The sequence below is a fragment of the Indicator indicator genome, chromosome 17, assembly GCF_027791375.1.
Source record: "Indicator indicator isolate 239-I01 chromosome 17, UM_Iind_1.1, whole genome shotgun sequence".
Lineage (NCBI taxonomy): Eukaryota > Metazoa > Chordata > Aves > Piciformes > Indicatoridae > Indicator > Indicator indicator.
The window spans coordinates 16,519,476-16,543,552 of record NC_072026.1 but is presented as its reverse complement, the minus strand read 5'-3'; the positions used below and the strand labels follow the sequence as shown (position 1 = coordinate 16,543,552).

General features: G+C 54.7%; 2 protein-coding genes across 2 annotated transcripts in view; one reads left to right on the top strand and one right to left on the bottom strand.

Annotated features, from left to right (window-relative positions):
- Positions 1-13,699, top strand: part of LOC128972445 (endothelin receptor type B-like) — a 17,729-nt gene extending 4,030 nt beyond the window's left edge. Inside the window, exons 5-7 of the mRNA XM_054388425.1 lie at positions 12,280-12,413; positions 12,570-12,678; positions 13,550-13,699. Of these exons, the coding sequence (XP_054244400.1) occupies positions 12,280-12,413; positions 12,570-12,678; positions 13,550-13,699 (393 nt within the window). The remainder of the gene's footprint in view (positions 1-12,279; positions 12,414-12,569; positions 12,679-13,549) is intronic.
- Positions 8,644-24,077, bottom strand: LOC128972446 (DNA-directed RNA polymerases I and III subunit RPAC2-like). Its single transcript, XM_054388426.1, has 5 exons — positions 24,010-24,077; positions 22,065-22,162; positions 10,497-10,573; positions 9,158-9,240; positions 8,644-8,817 (listed from the first exon to the last, which is right to left on the bottom strand). The coding sequence occupies exons 1-5, from the start codon at positions 24,046-24,048 to the stop codon at positions 8,770-8,772; spliced, it is 345 nt and encodes a 114-aa protein (XP_054244401.1). The 5' UTR covers positions 24,049-24,077; the 3' UTR covers positions 8,644-8,769.

Genomic DNA, 24,077 nt, shown 5'->3' with positions numbered 1-24,077 from the left:
TGGGATGGGATGGGATGGGACTGGACGGGATGCGATGGGAAGGGATGAAATGGGAAGGGATGGGAGGTGAGGGGTGGGATTGTATGGTACGGGATGGGATGGGTTGGGATGGGATGGGATGGGATGGGATGGGATGGGATGGGATGGGATGGGATGGGATGGGATGGAATGTAGGACGTGGCACTTGGCCTTCTTGAAGTTCATACACTTAGCCTTGGCCCAACAGCCTAACTGTGACATCACGGGGCAGGCAGTTTTGCACCGTGACATCATGGGGCAGGAAGTTCCCATGCTGATGCCTGGCAGCACCCAGGACAATGTCATTTGGCAGTTCTCCTACTATTATTTTATTCTTCTCCCCTCTTCTCACAAAATAACAGAATCATAGCATGACAGAACCATAGAACCCCCTCCTTCTCCTCCTCTTCTTCCTCCCCTCTGAGGCACCTCTAGAGTGCCCAGGCCTGCCGAACGTGGGCGCTATCAGTTGCCACCACTGATTTCCAGAGACACACCCCAGTGCCTCCTGGGCCCCTCTCATCTCTCTGTCCTGGCAAGGGCACAGCCTAGGTGGTGCCAGGCATCACCATGGAAACCAGCTGCCCCATGATGTCACAGTGCAAGACTGCCTGCCCCATGATGTCACCGTGGAAGCTGCCCTCCCAAATGACATCAGAAGGCGGGGCCTCTGCCAGAGGGGCTATAAAAGGGGGTCCAGGCTCAGAGGCTGCCCAGTTGGCAGTGTACTCTGGGCAGTCTGCAGCCTTAGCCACTGCCAGAGCCTAGCAGCGTTGGGATCCTCTTCCTGGGCACCTCAGAGCGCAGCTGTGGTAGTGACGAGGGAGTGTTGGGAGCACAGCAGAGAGTGACTCCAGCCTTCACCATGTTTGTCCTCAGGTGCCTTCTCATGGTGCTGAGGTACATGGTGCTGTGCGTTTCCTGGGCACTGCGTCCAGCCATATGGCTATGTGTAAGTGAGCACTGCACCCACCAGGGTGCCCTGCAGAGCAGGACGGGGTGATGGGGGGTGGCATGGTGGGGGCTGGAGGAGAAGTCAGGTGGGGGGCATGGCCAGGAGTGTCTTAGTGTAAGGTGGGAGCCAGGCTGCCTTTACAAATCCCTGCCTCTCTCCTTCCCCATCGGTCTGCAGATGTTCCTGTACAAGCTGTGCTGGCCAAAAGCAAAAAGGGGCCAAGAGCCCCGGAAGGCCACTGCAAAGAGCACCAGCACAAAGAGGCAGGACAGGCAGGAGCTGAACGACCCTTGTGCTGACAGTAAGTAAAGTAGTGGATGAGGGCAGAGGGAGAGGGAGAACTCCAGAGGGCAGACAATCAGCAGGCCCCTGGTCCTGAAGGAAGAAGAGTGGGAAGGTGTTCCCCAAGGTGATGTTAACTTTATCTCCCCCTCAAACAGGGCCCACAGGTGCTCAGCCTCCCCCTGTGGAGAAACCCCTGGTAAGGGTCACGAAAAGAGACCTGTTGTTTCGGAAGAAAAGTGACAAAGATGGCCGTGCAGAAAAGGGAGCAAGCACTTCGAAGATGGCAGACTGGTGGAAAAAAGCTCTCTCCCCGGTGCCTCCCCACGTGGAGGGACCCCTGGTAAAGGTCACTAAAAAGGACCTGTTGCTTCGCAAGCAAATGGAGAAAGACCTCCTTTCAGAAAAGGGAGCAAGTGCTTCTGGGGTGGCAGGCCAGGGGAAAAATCCTCTCTCCCCTGTGCCTCCCCACGTGGAGGGACCACTGGTGAGGGTCACTAAAAAGGACCTGTTGCTTCGGAAGCAAATGGAGAAAGACCTCCTTTCAGAAAAGGGAGCAAGCACTTCAAAGATGGCAGGCCAGGGGAAAAATCCTCTCTCCCCTCTGCTCCCATGGAAGAAGGCCACAGCTTCTCCAGGCTTCCAGAAGCAAAGAGCTGCCCCACCAAGACCTGCCCCAGAAGCAGCTGACCAACAGATCCCCAGCCTTATCGTGGCAGACAGCTCCTTGCCGCAGGAGGCTCTGGAGGAGCAGCTGCCTGGGGTGGCCCGGGAAGACCCCGTAGAGCACTTTAGGCGGTCCCAGAGCGTTCAGAGCCAGGGCGCTCAGAGCCAGGGCCTGACACAGATAATGATCGTTGAGCGTTCTCGCCCCACCAGCAGCCAGGCCCCGGAGGAGACCACTGGGCAGAACGAAACCAGCACCACCCAGGCTCAGTCGTCTCGGCGGCGCCTCAGGGCACGCATCTCCAGGAGGATGCGCAAGGCCCTGGCCAGGGCGGGCAGGGCTTTCCGCAGGGCCTTCTGCGTGTGCGTGGACTGTGTCGAGTAGCACAGGAGAAAAAGCCTCTCTGTCCTGTGCCACCACCTCTGGCAACCCAAAAAGGGAATAATAATGGAATGCGAAGATGGCATTCATGTCTGTTAGACCCTGGGGGGTGATAAGGGATGTTGTAAATGTAAAAGTGCATTGACAATGCACTTCATGCTTAGTTTAAGCTCATGCCAAATTCTCTTCATACTTCAGAGTTAGTTTGTGATTGTAATGGGTATTTAAATATTTGCTTTCATTGTCCGTGCTAATTAAGTTCTAACATTAGGAATAATAAGCAATGAGTAATTATGATAAGTGTTAAGTAATTCTAGGAGAATATAAGAAGGTTGATGTATTTATAATAATAGGTGATAAGTAATAGTAGATAAGTAATAGAATCATGTAGGATAAGTAATACTGAATAAGTAATAGTACAATATAGGATAAGTAATAGAGTACTCTAGGATAGAATGGTAGAATATAGGATAAGAGGTTGTAAGAGTAATAAGGATAGATAATAAGCATAGACAACAGTGATAGTGATTGAAGTAAGATGAATATAAGTAAGGATTATAGCAACTGATAGTAGCAAAATAGTAGTAATGATAGTTGTAAAAAAGTAAGCAGTTTTGTGATTGGAATATTATAATTAGAATAATTTTGGAGTACTTTTACATAGAGAAAGTTGTTTGTAAGTTTATAGGTTAAGGTTTCCTTTCTAGTTTGAATGACCCAGGCCAGGACCTGACACAGGTCTCAGTCACGGAGCATTCTCTACCCACCAGTAGCCAGACCCCAGCAGGGAGCTCTGGACAGAACAAAACCACCAACAGCCAGGCCCCAGCAGAGTCCACCTGGCACACCAAATCCAGTTCCACCCAGGCCCCTGAAGAGACCACTGCGCAGAAGAAAACCAGTACCACCCAGGCCCCTGAAGAGACCACTGGGCAGTCTGCAGCCTTAGCCACTGCCAGAGCCTAGCAGCGTTGGGATCCTCTTCCTGGGCACCTCAGAGCGCAGCTGTGGTAGTGACAAGGGAGTGTTGGGAACACAGCAGAGAGTGACTCCAGCCTTCACCATGTTTGTCCTCAGGTGCCTTCTCATGGTGCTGAGGTACATGGTGCTGTGCGTTTCCTGGGCACTGCGTCCAGCCATATGGCTATGTGTAAGTGAGCACTGCACCCACCAGGGTGCCCTGCAGAGCAGGACGGGGTGATGGGGGGTGGCATGGCAGGGGGGTGGAGGAGAAGTCAGGTGGGGGGCATGGCCAGGAGTGTCTTAGTGTAAGGTGGGAGCCAGGCTGCCTTTACAAATCCCTGCCTCTCTCCTTTCCCATCGGCCTGCAGATGTTCCTCTACAAGCTGTGCTGGCCAAAAGCAAAAAGGGGCCAAGAGCCCCGGAAGGCCACTGCAAAGAGCACCAGCACAAAGAGGCAGGAAGGCAGGAGCTGAACGACCCTTGTGCTGACAGTACCTAAAGCAGTGGATGAGGGCAGAGGGAGAACTCCAGAGGGCAGACAATCAGCAGGCCCCTGGTCCTGAAGGAAGAAGAGTGGGAAGGTGTTCCCCAAGGTGATGTTAACTTTATCTCCCCCTCAAACAGGGCCCACAGGTGCTCAGCCTCTCCTTGTGGAGAAACCCCTGGTAAGGGACACTACAAGGGACCTGTTATTTCGGAAGCAAATGGAGAAAGAAGACCATCCAGAAAAGGGAGCAAGCACTTCGAAGATGGCAGGCTGGTTGGAAAATGCTCTCTCCCCTCTGCTCCCATGGAAAAAGGCCACAGGTTCTCCAGGCTTCCAGAAGCGAAGAGCTGCCCCACCAAGACCTGCCCCACCAAGACCCTCCCCAGAAGCAGCTGACCAAGATCCCCAGCCTTATCGTGGCAGACAGCTCCTTGCCGCAGGAGGCTCTGGAGGAGCAGCTGCCTGGAGTGGCCTGGGAAGACCCCGTAGAACACTTTAGGCGGTCCCAGAGCATTCAGAGCCAGGGCCTGACACAGATCTTGGTCGTTGAGTGTTCCCTGCCACCAGCAGCGAGGCCCCAGCAGGGAGCTCTGGACAGAACAAAACCACCCACAGCCATGCCCCAGCAGAGACCACTGGGCAGAACGAATCCAGTATCCCCCAGGCCCCTGAAGAGACCACTGGGCAGAACGAATCCAGTAACCCCCAGGCCCCTGAAGAGACCACTGGGCTGATTTAGGCCAGGGCCTGACACAGATCTCGATCACTGAGTGTTCTTGACCCACCAGCACCCAGGCCCTGGCAGAGCTCTGTGGGCAGAAGAAAACCAGCAGCAGCCAGGCCTGGTCTCAGCAGCGATTCAGGGCAGGCATCTCCAGGAGGCTGTGCAAGGGCCTGGCCAGCTTGGGCATGCAAAGACCTGGAACTCCAGGAGAAGACCAGGAGTGTGTCCAGGCATCCATCTGCCCTGGGGCTGCCATCCTGCTGAGTTCTGCTGCTTCAGTGACTCTGGGTGCTGTCTGAGCACAGAGACAGGAGAGAGGCAGAAGATGCGTTGCTGGGGGTCCAGGGAAGTTTGATTAGATGATCTCTAACGTCTTGTCCAGCCTAAACTGTTCTACAATTCTCTGATTCTGTCATTCTCACTCTATGGTTCTGTCATTGTCACTCTATGATGATAATAATAAAAGATGACAATTTTTCTCTAGTACTGGTCTGTGGCTGCTGCATTTCAGGAGAAGAGGGGAGAAGAATATGATAATTGTAGGGGAGCTGAGTGCTGGGGGTGCTGGTGCTGGACACTACTCCTCCTTCTCCCGTCCAAGAAGAATTTCTCTTAGCAGCCAGGGGCTGGGCTCATGCTGGGAAGCACCTGGGGACCCCTTTCATCTGAAATATTACAAAAATGATGATTTTCTCTCTCTCCCTGCTCCCTGGTGCTCTGACTCTTCATCCACCCATCTCATGTCTGTGGGTGAGACAAAGGGCAACAGCTTTGCTACCAGGCTCTAGAGATTCCTGTGAGGCCAGAGCTGGAGTCCTGCCTCCAGCTCTGGCCTCCCCAGTTCAAGAGAGACAGGGAACTAGTGGAGAAGGTCCAGGGGAGGCTGTGAAGGTGCTGAGGGGCCTGGAGCAGCTCTGTGAGGAGGAAAGGCTGAGAGACCACTGTGTCCACAGCATTCCCACTGCCTCCCTCAGCGTTCTCCTTCAGATCCTCATGGCACAAGGCTTGGAGAAGTGCCCTCTGCCCTGGATCAAAACCTGGCTGATGGCCGGGCGCAGAGTGGTGGTGAATGGAACGAAATCCGGCTGCGGCCCAGCCACCAGTGGTGTCCCCCAGGGATCAGCACTGGGGCCTGTCCCTTTGGATAGCTTTAGCAATGATGTGGATGAGGGCTTTGGGTGCCCCCTCAGCAAGCCTGCAGATGCCACCAAGCTGTGTGGCCGTGTCGATCTGCTGCAGGGCAGGGAGGAAGCTTTGCAGCAGCACCTGGACAGCTTAGGCCGATGGGCCAAGGCTAAGTGTTTGAGGTTCAAGAACGCCAAGTGCCAGATCCTGCACCTGGGTCACAACCACCCCACGGCAAGCTACAGACTTGGGGATGTGTGGTTGGAAAGCTGCAACTTGGAGAGGGAGCTGGGGGTGTTGGTGGATAGTCAGCTGAACAGGAGTCAGCAGTGTGCCCAGGTGGCAAGAAGGCCAAGGGCATCCTGGCTTGTCTTAGAAGCATGGTGGCCAGCAGAAGAGGGAGGTGATCACCCTCCTGTACTCAGCAGTGGTGAGGCCACACCTCGAGTACTGTGTTCTCTGGGTGCTGCCAGGCATCACCATGGAAACCAGCTGCCCCATGATGTCACAGTGCAAGACTGCCTGTCCCATGATGTCACCGTGGAAGCTGCCCTCCCAAATGACATCAGAAGGCGGGGCCTCTGCCAGAGGGGCTATAAAAGGGGGTCCAGGCTCAGAGGCTGCCCAGTTGGCAGTGTACTCTGGGCAGTCTGCAGCCTTAGCCACTGCCAGAGCCTAGCAGCGTTGGGATCCTCTTCCTGGGCACCTCAGAGCGCAGCTGTGGTAGTGACAAGGGAGTGTTGGGAGCACAGCAGAGAGTGACTCCAGCCTTCACCATGTTTGTCCTCAGGTGCCTTCTCATGGTGCTGAGGTACATGGTGCTGTGCGTTTCCTGGGCACTGCGTCCAGCCATATGGCTATGTGTAAGTGAGCACTGCACCCACCAGGGTGCCCTGCAGAGCAGGACGGGGTGATGGGGGGTGGCATGGCAGGGGGCTGGAGGAGAAGTCAGGTGGGGGGCATGGCCAGGAGTGTCTTAGTGTAAGGTGGGAGCCAGGCTGCCTTTACAAATCCCTGCCTCTCTCCTTTCCCATCGGCCTGCAGATGTTCCTCTACAAGCTGTGCTGGCCAAAAGCAAAAAGGGGCCAAGAGCCCCGGAAGGCCACTGCAAAGAGCACCAGCACAAAGAGGCAGGACAGGCAGGAGCTGAACGATCCTTGTGCTGACAGTAAGTAAAGCAGTGGATGAGGGCAGAGGGAGAGGGAGAACTCCAGAGGGCAGACAATCAGCAGGCCCCTGGTCCTGAAGGAAGAAGAGTGGGAAGGTGTTCCCCAAGGTGATGTTAACTTTATCTCCCCCTCAAACAGGGCCCACAGGCGCTCAGCCTCCCCCTGTGGAGAAACCCCTGGTAAGGGTCACTAAAAGGGACCTGTTGTTTCTGAAGCAAAGGGAGAGAGATGGCCGTGCAGAAAAGGGAGCAAGCACTTCGAAGATGGCAGACTGGTGGAAAAATGCTCTCTCCCCGGTGCCTCCCCACGTGGAGGAACCCCTGGTAAGGGTCACGAAAAGGGACCTGTTGTTTCGGAAGGAAAAGGAGAAAGAAGACCTTCCAGAAAGGGGACCAAGCACTTGTAAGAGGGCAGGCCAGGGGAAAAATCCTCTCTCCCCTGTGGCACCACGGAAGAAGGCCACAGCTTCTCCAGGCTTCCAGAAGCAAAGAGCTGCCCCACCAAGACCTGCCCCAGAAGCAGCTGACCAACAGATCCCCAGCCTTATTGTTGTAGACAGCTCCTTCCCGCAGGAGGCTCTGGAGGAGCAGCTGCCTGGGGTGGCCTGGGAAGACCCCGTAGAGTACTTTAGGCGGTCCCAGAGCATTCAGAGCCAGGGCGCTCAGAGCCAGGGCCTGACACAGATCTTGGTCGTTGAGCGTTCTCGCCCCACCAGCAGCCAGGCCCCGGAGGAGACCACTGGGCAGAACAAAATCAGCACCACCCAGGCCCCGGCAGAGACCTCTGGGCCAAAGGAAACCAACACCACCCAGGCCCCGGCATAGAGACAGGAGAGAGGCAGAAGATGCGTTGCTGGGGGTCCAGGGAAGTTTGATTAGATGATCTCTAACATCTTGTCCAGCCTACACTGTTCTACAATTCTCTGATTTTTGGTCATTGTCACTCTATGATAACAATAAAAGATGACAATTTTTCTCCAGTACTGTTCTGTGGCTGCTGCACTTCAGGAGAAGAGGGGGGGAGAATATGATAATTGTAGGGGAAGCGAGTGCTGGGGGTGCTGGTGTGGGACACTACCGCTCCTTGCTGAAATAGAATCAGTGACTCCACCACCTCCCTGGGCAGTCCCTTCCAATGGCAAATCAATCTCTCTGTGAAGAACTTCCTCCTAATATCCAGCCTAGAGCTCCCCGGGCACAACTTGAGACTGTGGTCCCTCGTTCTGCTGCTGGTTGCCTGGGAGAAGAGACTGACCCCCACCTGGCTACAACTTCCCTTCAGGTAGTTGTAGACAGCTATGAGGTCACCCCAAGCCTGTCCCTTTGCAGATGACACCAAATTGTGTGGCCCAGTTGACACGCTGGAGAAGAGCAGCCCCAGAGGGGATCTGATCAATATTGAGCAAGTGCTAAAGGGTGGGGGGCAAGAGGATGGGGGCAGACTCTTCTCAGTGGTGCCCAGCGACAGGACAAGGGGCAATGGGCACAAAGTGGAAGCCAGGAGGTTCCATCTGAACATGAGCAGAAACTTCTTTGGTGTGAGGGTGCTGGAGTGCTGGAGCAGGCTGCCCAGAGAGGTTGTGGAGTCTTCTCTGGAAGGTCTTTTCTGGAGAGCTTCCAAACCCAGCTGGCCATTGTGAATCCTGGGCAAGCTGCTGTGGGTGCCCCTGCTTTGGCATGGGGCGTGGAGGGGATGAGGTCCCTTCCACCCCCCACCATTCTGTTTCAGTTCCCTACCCTTGAAACCATCTCAGGAGGAGTGGTTTGGGCTGCCCTTTGTCTGAGGCTTAGCAAAGAAAGAAGATGGCACTGGAGGAGCTGCTGTCATTTCCTATCCCACCTCCACACCACCAAGCTTGAGGAAGGTTTTTTATTGAAGTACAGGATTTGCCTCCAAGCAGCCATAAAAGCCCCCAAACCAAGCAAATCCTTTCTCACAGGGACTTCACCACACGTCACCGATGTTCCACACATCCATGGGGACAACCACCTCCAAAGCCTACTGCATCTCCTCCTCCCTCCGTGCCCTGTAGTCCTTCATGCTCCTCTGCAAAGGAAAGCAAAGGACAGATGTGACCAGTGTTGTGTCTGAGGGACCACCCCAGTGCCACCCCCCTGGGCTGTGCTGTGACCTTGCTGCCCAGGGCCTGGAAAGGCTGAGTGACCTGAGAAGCTCTGGCAGAGCTCCAGGTGCCTTCAGAAGCGACTGCGCTATGGTCAGTCCCCGGGAAAGGACACCAGGGTGTAACACAGGCCAGGCAGAGAACATCTAAATATGTTCTGTCAGGTTTTTCACATCACAAACACCTTCAGCAGGTCTTGGCTCATTCCTCTCCCCTCTGAGACCAAGAGGGCAAAGATTTCTGAGGTCTTCTTTAGGGTCTTACCTCAAAAGTGCTGAGGACATGGTGGCAAACACCCATCAGGTCATTCAGCCCTTTCCGGAAGGGCTCAACAGCAGGAAGGGCTCCTTCAGGGAAGAAAAGGAGTCAGTGAAATGGGAGGTGGCTTCCAGAAGGCTTGGTAGCCTTGTCCCCCACACGTGCTTGTTACCCCCATGCCCTAGGGTAGTCCCTGTGATGGTGAGAAGCTCTGCTAGGGGGTAGGTGGCCCACAGACTTCCTGAGAGCATCGTGAGAGATGAGCTGAATGTGGTGGTGCAGGAAGAGCAGAGACTTGCCCTGCAGTCCATCCCACAGGGAAGGAGTTCCCTTGGCCAGGCAAACACCTTGCCCACCAGGGGTGTGTAGGAAGCAAGCAGCAACCAGACACTTCCTTCCAGGAAGTGACTTCGACAGAGCTGATGCTCAGAGGAACAGTCCCATGACGGAGGGATGGAGCAGCACCCCTCCTCCAGCAGCAGCCAAAGCTGTGGAGCTTGGCAGGACCTGGCTGAAGGGCAGTGGGCTGAGCTGGAGGGGTTGGTGAGCCAGTGAGTGACTGCAAGAGGCTCACAGTTGTCCATGCTTTCTACTGCCAGGGAACAAAGTCCTCTTTGGAGTACAAAGTACAAAGACAGAACGGACTGATGAGGTGTTCAACAGCTTCAAGTCAGCCTGATGCCCAAAGCTGCAAGACAGTGGAGAAAGAGAGGAGGAAACAAAGGCTGGATGGAGCTTTCAGCAACCTGCTGTAGTCAACATGTCCCTGACCATAAGAGAGGGGTTGGAAGCAGATGATCTTTATGGTGCCTTCCAAGCCAAGCCATTCTGTGATTCTATCATCTCACTGCAGCTAGATGTCACCACACTTCAGCTTTGCTCTCCAGTCTCTGTGCTGGGTCAGGGGCAGATGGAGCACCCAGCAGCTCTGGCAGTTCACATCTACTCTACCCCAGCACCCGTTTGATGCCTGCTTCCCAGGTATCTGGGAGAAGGCAAGGCTGTGGGCTCCTCAGGCCACAACCCAATAGCTGGGAAGAAGACCTGTAGCATAATGATAGAATGGTTTGGGTTGGAAGGGACCTTAAAGATCATCTAGACCAACCCTCCTGCCATGGGCAGGGACATCTTCAGCTAGACCAGGTTGCTCAAGGCCCCATCCAACCTGGCTCTGAACACTTCTAGGCTTGGAGTCTTCACAACTTCTCTGGGCACTCCATTCCAGCGCCTAACTACCCTGGTGGCTCAGAACAGCCTCTGCAGCTGAGGAGCAGGACACAGCAGCTGCAAATGATCAGCAGAGAAGAAGGAGAAACCTGCTTTTCTTTCTCCCAGTGAGTCCCACCTCGGGTCTGGATCCTGAAGTTGATCTTGCTTTCAGAGGGGTGTGTGATGCAGTAGCCACAGAACTCCACATCAGGGCTGCAAGAGGGCAGAGAGGAGAAGACAGCAGTGAAAGCCAGGTCAGCTCACAGCAAAGCTCTACAAGGTGAGAAGCTCAGGCCACCCCAGACCTGCTCAGGATGTTCCTCAAACGACTGAGGGTCTTATGGGAGGGCTACACTGAAGGGATACTCCCTCTCTTACCTAACTGACAACCCCCCCAGCTACCTCTGAGCTGAGCTGAGGCTCAGCTGGAGCTTTGTAGGGTAAAGAACAGGGCTGGCATGATCATAGGCACCACCCTGGCACCATCAGTGGCCTAGTGGCAGGCCTGCAAAGGTCAAAGAGGGGATTCTAGGTGCTGGAAACCTCAGTAAACACTAACCTGATGGATTTCTGCTGGATCATTAATTCCCAGAATCCCACAATCACTGGAGAAGACCTTTAAGATCACTGAGTCCAAGCATGAATTAATTAACCCACCACTGACACCCCATGGCAAGCTACAGACTTGGGGATGTGTGGTTGGAAAGCTGCAACTTGGAGAGGGAGCTGGGGGTGTTGGTGGATAGTCAGCTGAACAGGAGTCAGCAGTGTGCCCAGGTGGCCAAGAAGGCCAAGGGCATCCTGGCTTGTCTTAGAAGCATGGTGGCCAGCAGAAGAGGGAGGTGATCACCCTCCTGTACTCAGCACTGGTGAGGCCACACCTCGAGTACTGTGCTCAGTGCCGGACCCTTCACTACAGGGAGGACATTGAGCTGCTGGACCCTCACACCCAACAACTTTCTCCTCCTGCTCTCCTCCGGGAACCTCCTGCCTTCCACTTTGTGCTCTTTGCCCCTCGTCCTGTCACGGGGCAGCACAGAGAAAAGCCCAGCCCCATCTTCTTGACACCCACCCTTCAGATATTTGTAAACATTGGTCAGATCCCCTCTGGGGCTGCTCTTCTCCAGGCTCAACAGCCCCAGGGCTCTCAGCCTTTCTCCTCACAGAGATGCTCCAGGCCACTCAGCATTTTTTGTTAGGTGCTGGACCTCTCACTACGAGGAGGACATTGAGCTGATGGAGCGTGTGCAGAGAAGGGCAAGGAGGGTAGAGCACAGGTCCTGCAAGGATTGTCTTAGGCTAGTCCACGGACCAGCTGGATTTTCAGTTCCTCATGGCCATGGAGCAGCTGGCTCTTCAGTTTCTCATGGTCATTCATCTCTGGCCATGCTGTGCCAGTCACCAGGAGCGAGGGCAAGAAGGGATGTGAAGGACTCTGGTCCATATAGAATCATAGAATTGTCAGGGCTGGCAGGGACCTCGAGGATCATCTACTTCCAACCCCCCCTGCCATGGGCAGGGACACCTTCCACTAGATCAGGTTGCTCAGAGCCACATCCAGCCTGGCCTTAAAACCTTCCGGGGATGAGGCTTCTGCCACCTGGGTCCCTGGGCAACCTGTTCCAATGTCTCACCACCCTCATCCAATCTGAATCTACCCACTTCTCATTTTGCTCCATTCCCTTAGTCCTATCACTCCCCTGCTGCTACCATTTCTGCAGCCTGGATCTCAGAGTCCTCCTCACGGTGCAGGAGTTGGGACCTGCAGCTTGTGCTCTGGGCTCCAAAGAGGCTGTCGCTGGGGGACAGAAAGGAGTTGAAGAGCTGTGGCTGAGTATGGGCAGATGGTGCCTTGCTCCACCTGCTCTCCAGTGCTCAGCCAGATCAAGCTTCCTCTCCTGTCCGCCTTCTCCTTGCAGCGCCGGGAGGTGGCCAAGAAGGTCTTCTGCCTGGTGGTGATCTTCGCGCTCTGCTGGCTGCCTCTCCACCTCAGCCGCATCCTCAAAAAGACCATCTATGACCAGACAGACCCCAACAGATGTGAACTGCTCAGGTAGGGCCACCAGCAGGAGGGCACCGTGCTGGCAGCCTCCGTGGGCACCAGCAGAGGTTCCACTGGGCTCATTGCAGGCAATTGGCAGGCACCTTGGAAATACTCCTTCAGTTCTCCGTGAGATTCCAACACTTCTTCTGTCCCCTCCATTCTCAGTTTCCTGCTGGTGATGGATCACTTTGGGATCAATATGGCCTCCCTCAACTCCTGCATCAACCCTGTGGCTCTCTACTTTGTCAGCCTGAAATTCAAGAACTGCTTCCAGGTAGGGCTGACCCCTTCAGAGCTGCTGGCTACGGAGACCCTTCCCAGACACTGGTCCCAAGGCCACAAGCTCCTTTGAACCAGGCAGGATGCATCCAGAGGAACCCTCCTTGCACTGGACTTGTGTGCTTAGGAGATGACAGGGAAGGTGGAGGGTGCATTGGGGATGCTTGAACCTTCAAACCCAAGTTATGCAGACAGAATTTTCAGGAGCAATGGGAGCACATGGCATGGGATGAGATGGGATGGGATGGGATGGGATGGGATGGGATGGGATGGGATGGGATGGGATGGGATGGGATGGATGGATGGGTGGGATGGGATGGGATGGGATGGGATGGGATGGGGATGGGGTGGGATAGCTGAGATGGAATGAGATGAACTGGATGGGATGGAGATGGGATGAGATAGATGGGGTGGAATAGATGGGATGAGATGAGACAAAATGAGATAGATGGGATGGGATGGGATGGGATGGGATGGGATGGGATGGGATGGGATGGGATGGGATGGGATGGGATGGGATGGGATGGATGGATAGATAGGATAAAATGGGATGGAAAGAATATACCTCTCAGCTGCTGTGGCAGATAGAAGAGTTGAGCCCAGCTAAGCATTCCCTGTATTTTCTATCCCCCAAGGACAAGACAACACAAAAGGTGCCCCAGATTTTGGTACCTTCATTTCCAGTTCTCACCAGCCTTATGCTGGTGGGAAACCCGCTCCCAGCAGGTCCACAGGACCCAAGGCTCAGGAGCACAGGCTGCAGTTCCCAGCTTGGCACTTGCCAACATCCCCAAGGGCCTGCTTCCTCCTCTCACCCCACAGCTCACCCTGGTGTCCTCTCTCTCTACCCTCTTGTCTCCTCCCAGTCCTGCCTGTGCTGCTGGTGCCAGAGGCCAGCCCTGAGCATCACACCCACAGACGACAAGGGCTCTGTTGGGAAGTGGAAAGCCAACGGGCAGGAGCTTGGGCTGGACAGGAGCAGCTCCCCCTTGAGCAACAAGTACAGCTCCTCCTAAAGCTGTGCCACCAGCAGGGACAAGAGGAGAAGACATCATGCCAGGGTGGCAGGACTCCTCCATTGCTCTCACCCGGCCCTCTTCTGGCTCTGCCTGAATTGCTTTTGCCTTTGCGTCATGACCCACCTGGAAGGAGCTGCAGCACTTTGTGGTCTCCTATAGAGCCAGCTCTGACTACAGCCTCTGATCCCTTCTCTGCTCCCTGTCACCTCCAGAAGAGGGGGAAGTGGACTCAGATCCATGGAGGATTCTTCGTTTCCTTGCAGGAAAAGCAGTGACTCATGGTCATTTGTCTTGGGTGGAAACATGGGGTGGGGAGATATGTGTGGAAAGGGAAAGAAGGTTGAGATGTGGTCACTTTGAGGTGGGTGAGGGATGAGGAGGAGAGGGAGAGGACCATGAGTGACAGTTCTCAGCTAAAGAGACAAAGAAAAGCTTTGATACCATCCCTTATCATCTCTCTCTCTTGCTGGGATGGTTTGTGTCTGGGCAGAGAGCCAGGGTAAGACCCAGGCCCATGTATGCCTGGTAGAACATCGATAGCATGAAATCTCCTCTTCGTGGTAAGGAGAGGTGGGCAGCACCTTGGCTTCATAGAATCCCAGACTGGTGTGGGTTGCAAGCACCTTTAAAGGTCATCTAGTCCAACCAGGGACATGTGCAACTAGAGCAGGTTGCTCAGAGTCCCAAACCACCTGACCTGCAATGGTTCCAGGGATAGGGCATCTCCCACCTCTTTGGGCAACCTGGGCCAAGCTGTCCCCACCCTCAGTGTTAGACATTTCCTCCATCAAGGGGAAGAAATTGTTCCTCATGTTCATATAACCTAGCAGTGACTTGAGAAAACAGCTTCCTTTTCCCCAGGGAAGGTTTAGGCTGGATATGAAGAACGATTTCTTCGTCTTGAGGGTTGTCAAGGCCTGGCCCAGGCTGTCCAGAGCAGTGGTGGAGTCCCCATCCCTGGAGGGGTTTCAGAGCTGTGGAGATGTGGTGCTGAGGGCCATGCTTTGGTGGGGACCTGGCAGTGCTGGGATAATGATTGTGCTGGATGATCTTGAAGGTCCTTTCCAACCAGGACCTTGATTCCATGACCAGGCAAAGGAGCCTTGCTCTGAAGTGCCTGACTCCTGCAGACCCCATTCCACCAGCAACCTGTCCGACAGCCCAAGTCTGTCAGTTTGGGTTGGAAAGAGCCATTTTCTGGAGAACACCTGGAGGGAGAGCTGATGGAAAGCAGCTCTGTGGAGAAGAACCTGGGAGTGCAGCTGGACGACGAGTTCCCCATCAGCCAGCAATGTGCCCTCATGGCCAAGAGCCCAATGGTCTCCAGGGGAGCATGAGGAAGAGTGTGGCCAGCAGGGCGAGGGAGGTTCTCCTCCCCCTCTACTCTGCCCCAGTGAGCCTAAACCTGGAGTATCGGATGCAGTCTGGGCTCCCCAGTTCAGGAGAGACAGGGAACTGCTGGGTAGAGGCTATACAGCTGCTGAGTGGCCTGGAGCATCTCTGTGAGGAGAAAGGCTGAGAGCCCTGGGGCTGTTAAGCCTGGAGAAGAGCAGCCCCAGAGGGGATCTGACCAATGTTTACAAATATCTGAAGGGTGGGTGTCAAGAAGATGGGGCTGGGCTTTTCTCTGTGCTGCCCCGTGACAGGACAAGGGGCAAAGAGCACAAAGTGGAAGGCAGGGGGTACCTGGAGGAGAACAGGAGGAGAAAGTTGTTGGGTGTGAGGGTCCAGCAGCTCAATGTCCTCCTTCTAGTGAAGGGTCCGGCACTGAACACAGTACTCGAGGTGTGGCCTCACCACTGCTGAGTACAGGAGGGTGATCACCTCCCTCTTCTGCTGGCCACCATGCTTCTAAGACAAGCCAGGATGCCCTTGGCCTTCTTGGCCACCTGGGCACACTGCTGACTCCAGTTAAAGAACTGCTTCCAGGTAGGGCTGACCCCTTCAGAGCTGCTGGCTACGGAGACCCTTCCCAGACACTGGTCCCAAGGCCACAAGCTCCTTTGAACCAGGCAGGATGCATCCAGAGGAACCCTCCTTGCACTGGACTTGTGTGCTTAGGAGATGACAGGGAAGGTGGAGGGTGCATTGGGGATGCTTGAACCTTCAAACCCAAGTTATGCAGACAGAATTTTCAGGAGTAATGTGAGCAGATGGGATGGGATGGGATGGGACGGGACGGGAGGGGAAATGATGGTGTGGGATGGGATGAGGTGGGATGGGAGGGGACGAGGTGGGATGGGATGGGGATGGGTTGGGATGGGACGGGATAGGATGGGATGGGATGGGAAGGGATATGATGGGAAGGGATGGGGGGTTGAATGGGATGGGATGGGATGGGATGGGATGGGACAGGATGGGATGAGATGGGAAGGGATAGGATGGGAAGGGATGGGAGGGGTGGGATGGGATGAGATGGGATGGGCTGACCTGGGATGGGATGGGAAGGGATGGGCTGGGATGGGATGGGAGGGGTGGGATGGAATGGAATGGGATGGGCTGAGATGGGATGGGACGGGACAGGATGGGATGGGATGGGAAGGGGTGGGATGGGACTGGACGGGATGCGATGGGAAGGGATGAGATGGGAAGGGATGGGAGGTGAGGGGTGGGATTGGATGGTACGGGATGGGATGGGTTGGGATGGGATGGGATGGAATGTAGGACGTGGCACTTGGCCTTCTTGAAGTTCATACACATAGCCTTGGCCCAACAGCCTAACTGTGACGTCACGGGGCAGGCAGTTTTGCACCGTGACATCATGGGGCAGGAAGTTCCCATGCTGATGCCTGGCAGCACCCAGGACAATGTCATTTGGCAGTTCTCCTACTATTATTTTATTCTTCTCCCCTCTTCTCACAAAATAACAGAATCATAGCATGACAGAACCATAGAACCCCCTCCTTCTCCTCCTCTTCTTCCTCCCCTCTGAGGCACCTCTAGAGTGCCCAGGCCTGCCGAACGTGGGCGCTATCAGTTGCCACCACTGATTTCCAGAGACACACCCCAGTGCCTCCTGGGCCCCTCTCATCTCTCTGTCCTGGCAAGGGCACAGCCTAGGTGGTGCCAGGCATCACCATGGAAACCAGCTGCCCCATGATGTCACAGTGCAAGACTGCCTGCCCCATGATGTCACCGTGGAAGCTGCCCTCCCAAATGACATCAGAAGGCGGGGCCTCTGCCAGAGGGGCTATAAAAGGGGGTCCAGGCTCAGAGGCTGCCCAGTTGGCAGTGTACTCTGGGCAGTCTGCAGCCTTAGCCACTGCCAGAGCCTAGCAGCGTTGGGATCCTCTTCCTGGGCACCTCAGAGCGCAGCTGTGGTAGTGACGAGGGAGTGTTGGGAGCACAGCAGAGAGTGACTCCAGCCTTCACCATGTTTGTCCTCAGGTGCCTTCTCATGGTGCTGAGGTACATGGTGCTGTGCGTTTCCTGGGCACTGCGTCCAGCCATATGGCTATGTGTAAGTGAGCACTGCACCCACCAGGGTGCCCTGCAGAGCAGGACGGGGTGATGGGGGGTGGCATGGCAGGGGGCTGGAGGAGAAGTCAGGTGGGGGGCATGGCCAGGAGTGTCTTAGTGTAAGGTGGGAGCCAGGCTGCCTTTACAAATCCCTGCCTCTCTCCTTTCCCATCGGCCTGCAGATGTTCCTGTACAAGCTGTGCTGGCCAAAAGCAAAAAGGGGCCAAGAGCCCCGGAAGGCCACTGCAAAGAGCACCAGCACAAAGAGGCAGGACAGGCAGGAGCTGAACGACCCTTGTGCTGACAGTAAGTAAAGTAGTGGATGAGGGCAGAGGGAGAGGGAGAACTCCAGAGGGCAGACAATCAGCAGGCCCCTGGTCCTGAAGGAAGAAGAGTGGGAAGGTGTTCCCCAAGGTGATGTTAACTTTATCTCCCCCTCAAACAGGGCCCACAGGTGCTCAGCCTCCCCCTGTGGAGAAACCCCTGGTAAGGGTCACGAAAAGAGACCTGTTGTTTCGGAAGAAAAGTGACAAAGATGGCCGTGCAGAAAAGGGAGCAAGCACTTCGAAGATGGCAGACTGGTGGAAAAAAGCTCTCTCCCCGGTGCCTCCCCACGTGGAGGGACCCCTGGTAAAGGTCACTAAAAAGGACCTGTTGCTTCGCAAGCAAATGGAGAAAGACCTCCTTTCAGAAAAGGGAGCAAGTGCTTCTGGGGTGGCAGGCCAGGGGAAAAATCCTCTCTCCCCTGTGCCTCCCCACGTGGAGGGACCACTGGTGAGGGTCACTAAAAAGGACCTGTTGCTTCGGAAGCAAATGGAGAAAGACCTCCTTTCAGAAAAGGGAGCAAGCACTTCAAAGATGGCAGGCCAGGGGAAAAATCCTCTCTCCCCTGTGCCTCCCCACGTGGAGGGACCACTGGTGAGGGTCACTAAAAAGGACCTGTTGCTTCGCAAGCAAATGGAGAAAGACCTCCTTTCAGAAAAGGGAGCAAGCTTCGAGTGGCAGGGCAGGGGAAAAATCCTCTCTCCCCTGTGCCTCCCCACGTGGAGGGACCACTGGTGAGGGTCACTAAAAAGGACCTGTTGCTTCGCAAGCAAATGGAGAAAGACCTCCTTTCAGAAAAGGGAGCAAGCACTTCGAAGATGGCAGGCCAGGGGAAAAATCCTCTCTCCCCTGTGCCTCCCCACGTGGAGGGACCACTGGTGAGGGTCACTAAAAAGGACCTGTTGCTTCGGAAGCAAATGGAGAAAGACCTCCTTTCAGAAAAGGGAGCAAGCACTTCAAAGATGGCAGGCCAGGGGAAAAATCCTCTCTCCCCTCTGCTCCCATGGAAGAAGGCCACAGCTTCTCCAGGCTTCCAGAAGCAAAGAGCTGCCCCACCAAGACCTGCCCCAGAAGCAGCTGACCAACAGATCCCCAGCCTTATCGTGGCAGACAGCTCCTTGCCGCAGGAGGCTCTGGAGGAGCAGCTGCCTGGGGTGGCCCGGGAAGACCCCGTAGAGCACTTTAGGCGGTCCCAGAGCGTTCAGAGCCAGGGCGCTCAGAGCCAGGGCCTGACACAGATAATGATCGTTGAGCGTTCTCGCCCCACCAGCAGCCAGGCCCCGGAGGAGACCACTGGGCAGAACGAAACCAGCACCACCCAGGCTCAGTCGTCTCGGCGGCGCCTCAGGGCACGCATCTCCAGGAGGATGCGCAAGGCCCTGGCCAGGGCGGGCAGGGCTTTCCGCAGGGCCTTCTGCGTGTGCGTGGACTGTGTCGAGTAGCACAGGAGAAAAAGCCTCTCTGTCCTGTGCCACCACCTCTGGCAACCCAAAAAGGGAATAATAATGGAATGCGAAGATGGCATTCATGTCTGTTAGACCCTGGGGGGTGATAAGGGATGTTGTAAATGTAAAAGTGCATTGACAATGCACTTCATGCTTAGTTTAAGCTCATGCCAAATTCTCTTCATACTTCAGAGTTAGTTTGTGATTGTAATGGGTATTTAAATATTTGCTTTCATTGTCCGTGCTAATTAAGTTCTAACATTAGGAATAATAAGCAATGAGTAATTATGATAAGTGTTAAGTAATTCTAGGAGAATATAAGAAGGTTGATGTATTTATAATAATAGGTGATAAGTAATAGTAGATAAGTAATAGAATCATGTAGGATAAGTAATACTGAATAAGTAATAGTACAATATAGGATAAGTAATAGAGTACTCTAGGATAGAATGGTAGAATATAGGATAAGAGGTTGTAAGAGTAATAAGGATAGATAATAAGCATAGACAACAGTGATAGTGATTGAAGTAAGATGAATATAAGTAAGGATTATAGCAACTGATAGTAGCAAAATAGTAGTAATGATAGTTGTAAAAAAGTAAGCAGTTTTGTGATTGGAATATTATAATTAGAATAATTTTGGAGTACTTTTACATAGAGAAAGTTGTTTGTAAGTTTATAGGTTAAGGTTTCCTTTCTAGTTGGAATGACCCAGGCCAGGACCTGACACAGGTCTCAGTCACGGAGCATTCTCTACCCACCAGTAGCCAGACCCCAGCAGGGAGCTCTGGACAGAACAAAACCACCAACAGCCAGGCCCCAGCAGAGTCCACCTGGCACACCAAATCCAGTTCCACCCAGGCCCCTGAAGAGACCACTGGGCAGAAGAAAACCAGTACCACCCAGGCCCCTGAAGAGACCACTGGGCAGTCTGCAGCCTTAGCCACTGCCAGAGCCTAGCAGCGTTGGGATCCTCTTCCTGGGCACCTCAGAGCGCAGCTGTGGTAGTGACAAGGGAGTGTTGGGAACACAGCAGAGAGTGACTCCAGCCTTCACCATGTTTGTCCTCAGGTGCCTTCTCATGGTGCTGAGGTACATGGTGCTGTGCGTTTCCTGGGCACTGCGTCCAGCCATATGGCTATGTGTAAGTGAGCACTGCACCCACCAGGGTGCCCTGCAGAGCAGGACGGGGTGATGGGGGGTGGCATGGCAGGGGGGCTGGAGGAGAAGTCAGGTGGGGGGCATGGCCAGGAGTGTCTTAGTGTAAGGTGGGAGCCAGGCTGCCTTTACAAATCCCTGCCTCTCTCCTTTCCCATCGGCCTGCAGATGTTCCTCTACAAGCTGTGCTGGCCAAAAGCAAAAAGGGGCCAAGAGCCCCGGAAGGCCACTGCAAAGAGCACCAGCACAAAGAGGCAGGAAGGCAGGAGCTGAACGACCCTTGTGCTGACAGTACGTAAAGCAGTGGATGAGGGCAGAGGGAGAGGGAGAACTCCAGAGGGCAGACAATCAGCAGGCCCCTGGTCCTGAAGGAAGAAGAGTGGGAAGGTGTTCCCCAAGGTGATGTTAACTTTATCTCCCCCTCAAACAGGGCCCACAGGTGCTCAGCCTCTCCTTGTGGAGAAACCCCTGGTAAGGGACACTACAAGGGACCTGTTGTTTCGGAAGCAAATGGAGAAAGAAGACCATCCAGAAAAGGGAGCAAGCACTTCGAAGATGGCAGGCTGGTTGGAAAATGCTCTCTCCCCTCTGCTCCCATGGAAAAAGGCCACAGGTTCTCCAGGCTTCCAGAAGCGAAGAGCTGCCCCACCAAGACCTGCCCCACCAAGACCCTCCCCAGAAGCAGCTGACCAACAGATCCCCAGCCTTATCGTGGCAGACAGCTCCTTGCCGCAGGAGGCTCTGGAGGAGCAGCTGCCTGGGGTGGCCTGGGAAGACCCCGTAGAGCACTTTAGGCGGTCCCAGAGCATTCAGAGCCAGGGCCTGACACAGATCTTGGTCGTTGAGTGTTCCCTGCCACCAGCAGCGAGGCCCCAGCAGGGAGCTCTGGACAGAACAAAACCACCCACAGCCATGCCCCAGCAGAGACCACTGGGCAGAACGAATCCATCGGTGGCCTAGTGGCAGGCCTGCAAAGGTCAAAGAGGGGATTCTAGGTGCTGGAAACCTCAGTAAACACTAACCTGATGGATTTCTGCTGGATCATTAATTCCCAGAATCCCACAATCACTGGAGAAGACCTTTAAGATCACTGAGTCCAATCATTAATTAACCCAAAACCGACAAGTCACAGAATTGCAGCATGGTGGGGGTGGGAAGGGACTTCTGGAGATCATCCAGTCCAAGAGACGTGCTCAAGCAGGGGCACCCACAGCAGCTTGCCCAGGATCACAATATCCAACTGGCTTTGGAAGCTCTCCAGAAAAGGAGGCTCCCACAGCCTCTCTGGGCAGCCTGCTCCAGCACTCCAGCAACCCTCACACCAAGGTTTCTCTTCCTGTTCAGGTGGAACCTCCTGGGTTCCATTTTGTGCCCACTGCCCCTTGACCTGTCCCTGGGCACTACTGAGAAGAGTCTGGCCCCATCCTCTTGCCCCCTACAGGCCCTTTAGCTCTTGCTCAGCATTGATCAGATTTCCTCTCAGGCTGCTCTTCTGCAGGCTCAACAGCCCCAGGGCTCTCAGCCTTTGCTCATTATGGCTGCTAGGCCATGGGCAGGGTGTGGGTGGAGGTCCTGGCTGTGGCTACTCAGGCCCACTAAGGCCTTTTAGAGCTCTTAGGTTTCTGACTCTAAGAGAACAAGGAAGGATGGATCCTTTGAGAAAAGTGGCTGCTGAGGACTCTAACAGAGGTAGCTTCTGTCTGTGTTGTTCCAGCAGCAGCTGAGATGTAGGACAGGCATTGGAACAGGCTGCCTAGGGACACAGTGTAGTCACTGTACCTGGAGGTGTTCAAGAACCATAAGGACATGGCACCTGGGACATGACTCAGTGGGCATGGTGGTGTTTGGTTGAGGTTTGGACTCGAGGACCTTGAAGGTCTCTTTCAACCCAAACAATTCCATGAGTCTATCAGAAGGCCAGAGCAGGAGACAGAGGTTCCCTGGGTGAAACCAGGCACCACAGAGGCTCCACTTACTTCTTCATGACCATGTACCGGAGGGAGTTGCCAAGCGTGTGGTCCTCATCATGCAGCACAAAGGTGACACAGTTTCCATCTGTCCCATCTGCCTGGACCTGCCACAAGAGAGGAGAGATGAGATTCTGTAAAGCTCTGTGAGGGCAGCAACACCAGAGCTTCACCATAGTAACTGGGAAAGCTTGTTGCCCCAGGGGACGTGTAGGTTGGACACAAAGAACAATTTCTTTCCCAAAAGGGTTGTTCAGGCCTGGCCCAGGCTGCCCAGGGCAGTGGTGGAGTCCCCATCCCTGGAGGGGTTTCAAAGCTGTAGAGATGTGGTGCTGAGGGACATGGTTTAGTGGTGGCCTGACAGTTAAAGGTTGGACTTGATCGTGGGATCATTTAGGCTGGAAAAGACCTGTCAGATCATCAACCATAAGAAGCCTGAGACCACAAGAAATGTTGATACTTCTCACCAAGCCACCTAGCTGGGTATCTTGCCTCCAGCAGGGAGATGCTGCAGTCCCTTCAGCATATTTGTAGCCTCTACCAGACTCTCTCCAGTAGGTGCCCTTCTCTCTTCAACTAGAGAACCAGAACCGGACCCAGAACTCCAGCTGTGGCCTCACTAGAGCAGAGCAGAGCAGAGGGGCAGGAGAACCTCAACCAGCTGGCCACACTCTTCTTCAGGAGACCATCGACCTTCTTGGCCACGAGGGCACACTACTGCCTCATGGGGAACTTGTTCCCCAGCAGTCCCTTCTGTGGTCCTTCTCCACAGAGCTGCTTTCTAGCGGCTCACCCCTCACCTGTACTGGTGCAGGGGGTTGCTCCCAGCTGTCCTGCGGCTCAGCCGACAGAGAGCCTGCAGCCCTCTCAGCCTGACCTGCAGCGCCGTCTAGTGCCTTCTGCACTGAATCCTCTCAGACGGCTCAGCAACCTGGAATGCGTGCAGGAGACAGAGGATCCAGGCTCACTGCTGGGCTCTGCAGCTCCAGGCAAAGCCACCCCGAGCCTGATGTTGCAAGGCTGAGCAATTAATCTTTAAATAAAAAGTCTTATTTTAGCAAAATCTTAGTCCTGTCTTGTTTTAAAATCCTTTACTCCTGCCCTTCATCTGCTTCTGTTCCCTGCAGGAAAACCTCAAACAGGTCAACTTGAAGAAATTCAGCTCAAAAGTGAATTTTTTCTCTGTCCCTCCTATTTCAGGTTCTTTCCTCAGCTTCTTTTTCCGTCTGCTGTTCACTGATACTAAGAGAGCAGCTGCCCCATGCCAGGAGACAACAACGCTAGGCAGGGCTGTGTGGGTCTCTGAGGGGTGAGAAGGACCTGGGTGTGCTGGTTGACAGACAGCTGAAGATGAGCCAGCAGCGTGCTCAGGTGGCCAAGAAGGCCACCAGCATCCTGGCCTCGATCAGCAATGGTGTGTCCAGCAGGACCAGGGCTGGGATTGCCTCCCTGGACCGGGTGCTGGTAAGGCCACACCTCAAACGGGGTCAGTTTTGGGCCCCTCACTCTAAGAAGGGCATTGAGGGGCTGAAGCAGGTTCACATAAGGGCAAAGAAGCTGGAGAAGGGTCTGGAGAAGAGGATTGGTGAGGAGCAGCTGAGTGACCTATGGTGTTTGGGTTTAAGTTGGACCCGAGGAACAATTTCTTCCCCTTGAGGGTTATCAGTCTTGTCCCAGGCTGCCGAGGGCAGTGGTGGAGTCTCCATCCTTGGCGGGGTCTATAAGCCGTGGAGATGCGGTACTGAGGGCCATGGTTTAGTGATGATTTATCCGGACACCGTCATCGCAACTCCCCCTCTATCTCCCTCAGCGAGCCCATGCCGAGGTGGCTCGGCTGCTCAGCCAGGCCCCAGCAGGCCCCAGCTACCGGTTTCAGCAGCGATTTAGCTTCTGCCGAGCGCGCAGAGCCCACCCCGGCCCGACCCCTCAGCCAAGGCCGCAATCAGTCACTCACCATCTCCAGCGCCGCTTTTCTCTCGGTCTCCTCCGCCATGGCGGCCGGACCACACTTCCCGGCATGCA

Bases quoted from the DNA above. Each gene is read 5' to 3' on its own strand.
- LOC128972446 (XM_054388426.1), bottom strand. From the start codon at position 24,048: ATGGCGGAGGAGACCGAGAGAAAAGCGGCGCTGGAGATG. The intron at 10,574-22,064 runs GTAAGTGGAGCC...GCCCTCTTGCAG, and splicing joins CGGTACATGGTCATGAAGAA to CCCTGATGTGGAGTTCTGTG. The intron at 9,241-10,496 runs GTGGGACTCACT...TCTTCCCTGAAG, and splicing joins CTTCAGGATCCAGACCCGAG to GAGCCCTTCCTGCTGTTGAG.